Source organism: Eptesicus fuscus, chromosome 19, assembly GCF_027574615.1.
Source record: "Eptesicus fuscus isolate TK198812 chromosome 19, DD_ASM_mEF_20220401, whole genome shotgun sequence".
Taxonomy (NCBI): domain Eukaryota; kingdom Metazoa; phylum Chordata; class Mammalia; order Chiroptera; family Vespertilionidae; genus Eptesicus; species Eptesicus fuscus.
Genome location: NC_072491.1, coordinates 14,194,483 through 14,204,311, shown reverse-complemented (window position 1 = coordinate 14,204,311; position 9,829 = coordinate 14,194,483). Strand labels below are relative to the sequence as shown.

At 47.1% G+C, this 9,829-nt stretch overlaps 1 protein-coding gene across 1 annotated transcript; it reads right to left on the bottom strand.

Annotated features, from left to right (window-relative positions):
• Positions 1 to 575: 575 nt before the first annotated feature.
• ODF1 (outer dense fiber of sperm tails 1) lies at positions 576 to 9,622 on the bottom strand. The gene is made up of 2 exons (XM_008148494.3): positions 9,163 to 9,622; positions 576 to 1,134 (listed from the first exon to the last, which is right to left on the bottom strand). Exons 1-2 carry the CDS (start codon positions 9,480 to 9,482, stop codon positions 702 to 704), a joined length of 753 nt encoding a protein of 250 aa, XP_008146716.1. The 5' UTR covers positions 9,483 to 9,622; the 3' UTR covers positions 576 to 701.
• Between the last annotated feature and the right edge of the window lie 207 nt (positions 9,623 to 9,829).

The window sequence follows — 9,829 nt, the reverse complement described above, 5'->3', positions numbered from 1 at the left end:
CATATCCCCAGTGGGGGTGTGCAGGAGGCAGCTGGTTGATGTTTCTCTCTCATCGATGTTTCTAACTCTCTATCCCTCTCCCTTCCTCTCTGTAAAAAATCAATAAAATAGCCGAAACCGGTTTGGCTCAGTGGATGCTCAGTGGATAGAGCGTCAGCCTGCGGACTGAAGGGTCCCGGGTTCAATTCGGGTCAAGGGCATGTACTTTGGTTGTGGGCACATCCCCAGTAAGGGGTGTGCAAGAGGCAGCTGATCGATGTTTCTCTCTCATCGATGTTTCTAACTCTCTATCCCTCTCTCTTCCTCTCTGTGAAAAATCAATAAAATATATTTTTTTAAAAATCAATTATATATATATATATATATATATATATATATATATATATATATATATATATATATTGTTTTTTTTAAAGAGTATCTTTTCCTGGAACTTGGCAGCAGTTGGGTGCCGAGGAGGACACAGGAGGGCTGACCTCACTCTTCCATGCCCACCCATGAATGCCTCCCAGGCCCTCTCACTGGGCAGGGCTCCTGCATGGGTGGGACCGGAAAGACTTGCACAGGACACCAGCGAGTTGCACTTATCTATTCAGTTCCCTACGTACCGGAGTAACAGGGGCCTAGGAAGGGGAAGAGAAACACTGGAAGAGCTGCCTGGCTGGAGTAACTACCTAACCTAAGTCATGGCTTCCTACACTTTACAAAATCATCTTCCTACAGGAGAACCGGCTGCCGCAGGGGTAGCAGGGGTTGCAAGGGTCGCAGGGGTTGCAGGGGCTGCAGGGGCTGCAGGGGTTACAGGGGTTGCAGGGGTTGCAGGGGCTGCAGGGAGACGTGCAGGGGTAGCACGGAGACTCGATCTTGACGCAGCTGCCGAGCCCGTAGGAGTAGGTCACGTCCTTCTCGTCCACGCAGGGGGGCAGGCTGAACTCTTTGCAGATGTTCATGTAGCTGTACTTCTTCGAGCCGAGGCAGTCATACCTGTTCTCCCGCTCCGCCGACACACACACCTTTCCGTCCTTCACGCGAACCTTTACTTGGTCGGGTTCAAAGCCGCACACGTTCACCGATCCTAAAATGTTACTGCTACAGCAAGAGGAGGCCAGAATCCTGTTGGTGGTTCTTCTCAGTCTGCAATGGAGGAAGTGGACAGGGTGAGAGGGAAATCTCAGAGCTCGGCTCGAGAAGCAATATTTTGATCTCCATTTTTTTTTTTTAAAGTAGCAAACGTAAACACCAGTCAGTATGAAAAGTCAAACTTTACGCAAGTGTAGAAAGTAAACAACAAAAGGCCTCCCATGTAAATGACACGCCCCACAGGTAAACCTCTGTTAGCAACCGTTAGATGCTTGGCCTTCCAGATATGTCTTTTGTATTTAAATCCCAGCTCCTCCTTTTATTAGTTACGGGAACTTGGGCAGGTTCCTTACCCTCTCTGTGCCTCAGTTTCCTCATCTGTAAATGAAAATAACCACAGTACCTACATCACAGTATTGGTTCAATGAAATTATGTATCTTGCCTAAAATTGTACTTGGCACATGATAAACCTGCTTAATTATTACCATGATCATCATTATTATTACTATTATGTTTTTTTTTAACAGGATCCAACTAATAAGATACCATTTAAAATGATGGCTGTCAGCCTTAGAATTCAGCCCTGCTTATCGACAGGACTGGTGCCACCACTGGGCCATCACACAGACCCAGCCTCAACCCTCCATCAACAAATGACAAGGCAGGATGCTAGGTCCCGCCTCCGTCTCCTCCTGCCTGAGGCTGCTCCAGACTCTGGCTGGCTGGCCACAGCAGGGACGTCACCTTGCAGGGGGCTGTGTGCTGGATCCTACCACCTCCTCCTCCAGCGACTTCATGCTGGCAGCTTGAAATATATCACGGTGAGAATCTTTACACCATGGAAATTGGTCAACACTATGTACATCAAGGTTTTTCTCTTCCCGCCACCACGCTGCTTGGTAAATACCCCTGCTTGTGGCCCTTGGAGCAGATCTCCGTAGTTCCTATAAAGCTGCCTTATTGCTGCTCCGGTGCATAAATCCTGAATAATAAAACAACAACAACAACAGCTCACACTAATCAATCACTTACGGTACATCAAGAGGTAGTCAAGTGAAGTGCATATGAGCGCAAGTCCTGCAACCTGTTCAGGTCCAAATCTTGGCCCTGCCATGTGGACAAGTTCCTGAATCTCTGTGCCTCAGTTTCCTCGTCTGTAACGCTGGGACCTACTTCTGGGGTTGTTGTGAGGCTTAAATTAGTTAATGAATAAAAAGTATTTATAACAGTGCTTGGCATGTGGTGAAGATGTTGGGTTTTGTCTCTCCCCTTCCCCCACCCACAATGTACCATGGACAGTGCTAACCTGGTGAAGGCATTGTTTTGTTTAATCTTCACAATAACCCTTTATTGCAGATGTAATTATCACCGCTTTACAGACGAGGAGAAGGGAGAGGTGGTGAATGGCAGAGTCTGGGTTCATATTCAGGCCTGTTAATGGCAAAGTTATGAGCTTTCAGACTCTGGCCTGCCCGGGTCCATTTCCTAACTGCCCAGTCCTTCCAAAGACAACTCAGTGCTCCGAAATGGTCTTTTATCCCTGAGCCTGAAGACAGTCTGGGTCCTAAGAGCTACTCCTGACAACCCCTGCATCGCTGTCTCCAAAGGAAGGCCTGGGTGTGTGGCATTCCTAGAACTTCCTCCAGTTGGAGGCGTCTGGACTCAATGATTGAGCTATTGGCTTGAGATATATTTTAAATTCTTGCTTTTTATGCAGGATTTTGTTTACACACTTCTTTTTGTTACATAAGTTAGGCAAGTTCATTGTAGAAAACTCAGGAACTACAGATAAGCAAAAAGATGGTATATTTTTTTAAATGCCCATAATCCTATATAACATTTAACATTTGGGGTTAGACTTTCTGTGTGTGTGTGTGTGTATGTATGTGTGTGTATCTATTTCTGCATAGATATATAGTTTTGCTTGTGCTATTATGAAATCATGTTATACATACACTGAGTGTCCAGATTATTATGATCTCTGAATGCATAATAATCTGGCCACTCAGTGTATATCCTATATAATAAAAGGCTAATATGCAAATTGTCCCCTTGACCAGGAGTTCGACCAGCAGGCAGGCTGGTCAACCGCCCATGTCCCCTGGCCAGGCTGGCCGGACCCTACCCATGCACGAATTCATGCACTGGGCCTCTAATACACACACACACACACACACACACACACACACACACACACGGAGTGGCCAGATTATTATGCGTTCAGAAATCATAATAATCTGGCCACTCAGTGTATTGCTTCGAATCTGCATTTTTCACTTGATAAGCCCTAACATGATTGGTTTAACAATGTGAGCCCTTGTACTGACAGTTATAAACCAGGGTGCTTACTGGCTAATTCCAAAATGGTCTAATAGAAAACTGTCCTGGAAGATGCTGAGGCTGACAGAAAACTTATGCAAGGCACCCAGAGGACTGGGACCGTCATTCGGCTCCATTTCCACCCCCGGGGGTGGTATGGGGCCCAGATGTCTTCCATGCCCTGGGTGTGCCAGGGTCCCCATAGGCCATACTCCGAGGAAAGGAAGAGAATTGATCGGCCTTTGAAATCTGTTCGTATCCCTGTGAGAACAACAGGAGAAGAAGCATCCTATCTCCCTGGGTGGGCAGAGAGCAGCCCACAAAGGTGCTCCATGCCTCTGTGGATGGAGCACAGGCTTGAAGCCCCAACAGCCGAGAGTGGAGCACAGAGCAGACGCGTGCCCAGGTCTCCAAGAACCTCCCTGGGTGGGTGTGGACTGAGAGCCAAGCTCTTCTGTTCAGCTCAGACCTTCCCGTTGGAGATAAGAAACATCAAAGCCCGCCAGGAAGGCAGGGCTGGGCCTCACAAAGAATGGCCAGGGACCCCAAGCGGGACTGCTAGACCTGGCTGCTGCCACGACTGATTTCACCTAAGCCCCAGGCGCTGAGCAGGAGGTGGATCTGGGAGCCAGATCTACAAGCTACAGCGGACTCCCAAGATCCATCTCCTCCTCTTAGCAACCTGCACCTTCGGGTACAATTTCATGTATTTTATTGCTTAGACTCCCCCTCGTCTCTATTCCCATCACTCTGTCTCCTTAGTCCCCGCAGCAGCTGCACAAGAGTCTCTCCAATGTGGATCTTCAGAAAGTTGCCTAAGAAGTCTTGGCACGGTCAGGTTTTTCTTCCTTTTGTTCCCGGGTCAGAGGCTAACAGCAAGGATGTATGGGTTTAGGAGTAATTGCCAGAGCCACATTTTACTCATCAGACTCTCAACTTGCAACTTGACTGCTGCCTAGAGGTGTACTCAGCATCCCACATGGGATTTTCCGTGGCTCCGTGGGGACTGCCTCCTATCCTTGTCATGAGGTGGAGCTGAGCCACAATAAACGGGGGAAACTGGCCCCTTGGGTTTGTTGCAGAAGCCTCTGGAAAGCTGGGGTGATGCGAGTGGACAGCCAGTGTCTATGTCTGCCACCTCTTCTCCCTCCGGAAGCTGAATTTCACCTGAACGTACAACCCAGCTCCTGAACGTGACACGTACGGCCCACTGCAACAATGAGCTATCCAGCCAGCCATCTGCACAAAGATGTAACCGAGGTGAAGCCTGGTGATGAATAAAGTAACAAAGATGTCAAAAAGGCCTATCTTGCCCTAGCTGGTTTGGCTTAGTGGACAGAGTGTTGGCCTGCGGACTGAAGGGTCCCAGGTTCGACTGCAGTCAAGGGCACATGCCCGGTTGCGGGCTCGATCCTCAGTAGGGGCCATGCAGGAGGCAGCCGATCAATGATTCTCTCATCATTGATGTTTCTCTCTCTCTCTCTCTCTTCTCTCTCTCCTTCCTCTCTGAAATCAATATATATATATATATATATATATATATATATATATATATATGCCTCTCTTTACCCAAGAGCCAAGGAAAGTAGGCCTTTCTCTAGTGATCCTTGAAGTACTTTGCTTTTCCCCCTAATTTAGAGCCCTTTAGGACCTCTTAAACTAGATTCCTCTTTTCCAACATGTTTTTCCCTCTCTTCTTTCTTCTCCCTCTTCCCTTCTTTTCCAGCCTTGTTTCTCTTCTCCAGATTTTGGTTGATACTGAAGAACGATGCTACCGGCAGGAGCAGAGTCGCCCGACGCAGGTGCATCCGACACAGAGCTGGTGGAAACAGGTGGCTGGGCCCCACCCCCAGAGTGCTGACTCACAGGCCTGCCGAGGAGCCGAGAATTTGCATTTCTAACCGGTTCCAGGTGGTGCTCCCTGCTGGCCCAGAGACCACTCTTTGAGAACCACTGAGCAGACTAGGCAAACCTGGCTTGAAGTCCCGCATCGCCCACCTCCTGGCGATCAAGCACATGGCTGCAAAGTGTGTTCCATGATCGGTGAGATGGCCAGGATGGTACAAGGATGAAACGAAGTGGAAGGTCGAGGGGCAGTTTTCACTCTTAAAAGGGTAAGTCTATTACCAGGCTCCACCTTATTCAGGCTTTCCCCAAAACCGGAGGTTTTAAGTGATCAAACCCCACGTCCTGTATCATTAAACAAGGCCAAACCGAATAGCAGACATGCACTTGGCCTAGATGGGCAGCAGCTCCTACTCCTGCCCTCCTGGGGTGACTGGGCTCCGAGACCTGTGGGTAAGAGGAGATTGTGATTCCTTCCTTCCCACGGAGGGAGCCAATCTTTCACCCGCCAGGGTGCTCCCCTTTAACTAGGCCATAGCTTCTGAGTCAAGGAACGGGGTGGGGGTGGGGGATGAGAAGGTTTTCCCGAGGGCTTAGAACTGGGCCAGGCCCTGCTAAACCGGCAAAGAAGCATGAGGGCTGGCCTTCATCAGCCTCAAGAGTGAGAGTGATTCCGTGAAAACCCCGTTCTCAGAGTGTGAAGGGGCGAACCAGGAAAGAAATGAGAAGGCAGATGTGTGAGGCTCACAGAAGACGGGGTGCCCCCGGTGTGGGGATCTTCAAGGGAATTTTTTTGCTGAGACTCAGGCCGACCACAGTGGTGAGTGGAGCGATGCGCAACCTCAGGCCCAGTTTCCAGGTGTCAGCAAAGGCTGCAGGGGTGAGGCCACCGCCCCCTGCGGGGTGGCTGCAAACCCAGGTTCCTCTGTCCATAAAGACTGCTGCCAGGAAACAGGGCCTCATTAAGTAGACAGCGAACTCCGCGGGGCAGGGGTGCGAGGCAGCTGGCTATTGTTTGTTTCTCCCACGTGAGGACAGAGGCCGGGGAGCCCACAAAGTGTGGCGGTGACTGAGGTGCAAACCAAGCTTCTTACAAAGGAAATAAAATTCAGGGACTTCAGTCCTTGTAAGCCCAGAAGAGGAAGGAAGGTCAGGGGAGCAGCTCGTGTGTGCTTGCTGTGCAGGCGTTAATTTGGTGGGGAAAAGCGAACATCCAAGAAGCTAAAGAAACAAGAGGACTTGCTTGGGTCTCTACCGAGGAAGACACCGCCGACATGTCTCTTGAAGCAGCTGCTCAGTAAACAATGGGAATGATCGGGCCTTCCGTCCCCAGTTTCTACCCACATGCACGCAAGCATGCAGGCACACACACATCCATCACGTAGCTACTCTCAGGAATGCTCAAGAAACTCGGGGGGCAATTCAACCGTCGGCAAACTCTCCCCATCCGTTGCTGAAGGAGCGCCAGAGGCAGAGCAGGCGGACTCCCGCACAGAAACCCTATGCCAGTGAGGCCGTGGCCACCGCAGACCACGGAATCTTACTTTCCGGGTCGGCAAAGAACCTTCTGGACAACACCACGTGGCATCTGACAGGACATGTCCTCCCTAACCAAACAGCTAGCGTTTTTTTTAAAGGAGCAAAAGGTCATGAATATGATCGCTAAACTCCAAAAGCCTCGGGCAATGTTCCACACCGAAAACTGTTTTTAAAAATGGAATCAAGCTAATATTTCTGGATCTGTTTAGTCACGGATTGGGCGTTAGCTGAGATGTAAGCAAAAGAGAGGCATTTCACTGGAAGAAAAAATATTTTAACAGTGAGAGTCCTCGGGGATTGGGGCTAGAGTTTGAAATATTCATCCACGTTGAGGAAAATGGAATATTTAGGATAGTGAAATGTTGAGCTGTCAGAAATAGAGCCTAGGAGGCTATGAATGTTCTGGAAGAAAAGTGGCTGTGAGGAGACACAAGAGGGCAAGTCTGAGGTCACTTCTAAAATGGATCTACTAGTTTAGAGATCTGGGAATTAATGTAAAGACATCACCAGCTTCATGTACTGCCGCAGGCACAGAAAATAATGAGCAAAAATCCGGACATTGTCAGGGAAAGTATCACAAACCTGGTGTACAAACCACGCTGCTGAGAATTAAGCTTGAAGTTTAATTCAAGAAGGAGGGCCTCCTGGAGGCGGAGGGCGCCCAGATGATAAAGAACAGAGGCATTCTCCCCTGGAGAGTCTGGAGAGGAGGGACAGCCAGGGGACATAAGCAGAAAGAACGTGAATCCAAGGTCATCAAGTATTCAAAGGGAGAGGGAGAGTGGACACAGATCAAATATTACAGAAGAACCCCTGGTTCAATGTGCATGCTTCTTGTAACTTGATACTCTAAGGAGTAAAAATAAAAAGTGGTTCAAATTGAGTGTAGATGAGTTTATAGGCAATAATCCCATCCCCCACTATGAAGGCAGGCTTGTTCCTAACCTTTGGTGACTGATGACATGGACAATAATTGCCTTGTTACCCTTTCCAGTGAAACCTCACTGTCACTGTTGTCAAGGGTCTCACTCACTCCCTGTCTCCCTTTCTCCTCTCTCTCTCTCTCTCTCTCTCTCTCTCTCTCTCTCTCTCTAATCAATTAACCATCAGGATGGGACAATGCTGTTTAAAGATACAAACTTGCAATGTAAATAAGTTCTAGTGATCTAACATTAGCTCTAACATTAGTACAGTATAGGAATATGGACAAGAATATTGTATTATAATCATCAAACTTGCTAAGGGACTAGAACTTAATTATTTCAACCACTAAAAAGAAATGATAATTACGTTATGTGATAGAGGTGCTAATTATCGCTACAATGGCAGCCGTATTATAATATACGAATGTAACAAATTACCATATTGTACACCTTAAACTTACACAAAGGTATATATCAAGTATAGTTCAACAAAAATATCTATCATCTACTTGTGCACATCCTTAAAAAATAGCATATTAAATAGTTTTTTTGTACCTTGCTTTTTTCACTTAATACAACAATACCTAAAATGCTTCATTAATCCTTTTTATAGCTACATTATCATTTCAATGTATGGATGGATCAGAATTTATTTCACCAGGGGACTGGGCTTTCAAGCAGTTTTTTCAACAATTGTAACAGACTAGACAGCATATGTGCAAAAGGAAAGCTTCTCCAGACCAAAAAAGAAAATCTAATCAAACAGAAAATTTTTTAAATGACTTTTAAAATTACCCAATTCAATTAATGAAACCTCTTCAGCTCCGTTCTGAAAGCGGAGACTCTCAGTTCTGTCGTTCATTTGCACGGCCTTTACTAGAGTTGGAGGGAGAGGCCAACATAATAGAACCAACTCCAGATGAATTTTAAGTCTTTGTCTGAAGTTGGGGGATGAGAGAAAGGTTCTCAGACAACACCCAGAAAATGCCTCTATTGTTCAATTTGCTCTTAAAGCCTCTGGCAGACATTAAGGATTTGATCAATTGTTATTACTTCTCCTGGAGTCGTTTCTGTAAGTCCAAATACACTCAAATCACTTTATTCATAACCAGAAAAAAATGTGTGGTTCACTGCCTCCAATAGCTTTTTAATGACACCTCCTGCTTCTCTCCCTCATTAAAGCCGTATTATTTATCATGTTGGCACTCCTGCTATAAACCAACAGCAACCCTGCCAATTGACATCATTACACCGTCTTTTGAGAATCTCCTAATTCCCATCACAGACCCTTTCCCTCTTCTTTTCTTAAATCTTTGCTAAGACACCAGAGGCATTCTCTTGAACCCTCTTCATCTCCGTTCAAGTATCGATGGTCCCATCCCCACCCCCCCTCACCCTTACTCTAACTTATAAGGCTAATATACCAACTATAAAAATCTCCAAAAGTTCCTTTACTTGGCAAGCTCTCTCTTTTCATCTTCTATGGCTCTAATGGCTTTCCTCTCCAAACTTCTGAGGGATGGTCGGAGACAGTAAAGCTTGACGTCACACAGGCAACAAGGGTAGAGATCGCACAGGCCGCAGGATCGTGAGCGCTTCGAATAGCACAGGCAGTACGGGTACGGGTGCAAGTCACAACAGCAGTACGGGTGCATATATAAGTCGCACAGGCATCGTGTGCTGAGCTCGTCGATGCATCTCAATTGCCTCAGTTCTCTGTCCACCTTCTTTATGTCCCTTCTAACACTGTCCAAAAGACAACTCAGTGCAGCCATTACAGTCACACCTTATTGTTCTGTGAGTACCTTTGGGAAATGGCACTCGGGGGAAAAAATTGTTCTAAGCTCTTCTCAGAAGTTTCTTTTAAAAATAAATGAGGCACACATGCTTCACTTACTTTAAAGCTTGTGTTCTGTGACCTCACCGGCCTCTCAGGATGTCATAGTCGTTTGGTTGCCATGAGAACCGTACACAGACATGGTCTCCAGAGGCCCTCCTGAGGGTTAGAAAGTTACTCTCAGAACAGTACTAATGTTGAAATGCCATTCATCTTGAAGTGGGATGGGTCCCCCAAGCACTCACAGCTCTTTGGGGTTCATGGGGCTAAACTTGAATGTCCTTG

Bases quoted from the DNA above. Each gene is read 5' to 3' on its own strand.
- ODF1 (XM_008148494.3), bottom strand. From the start codon at position 9,482: ATGGCTGCACTGAGTTGTCTTTTGGACAGTGTTAGAAGGGACATAAAG. The intron at 1,135-9,162 runs GTAAAGGAACTT...CCTCCATTGCAG, and splicing joins GAAAAGAGAGAGCTTGCCAA to ACTGAGAAGAACCACCAACA.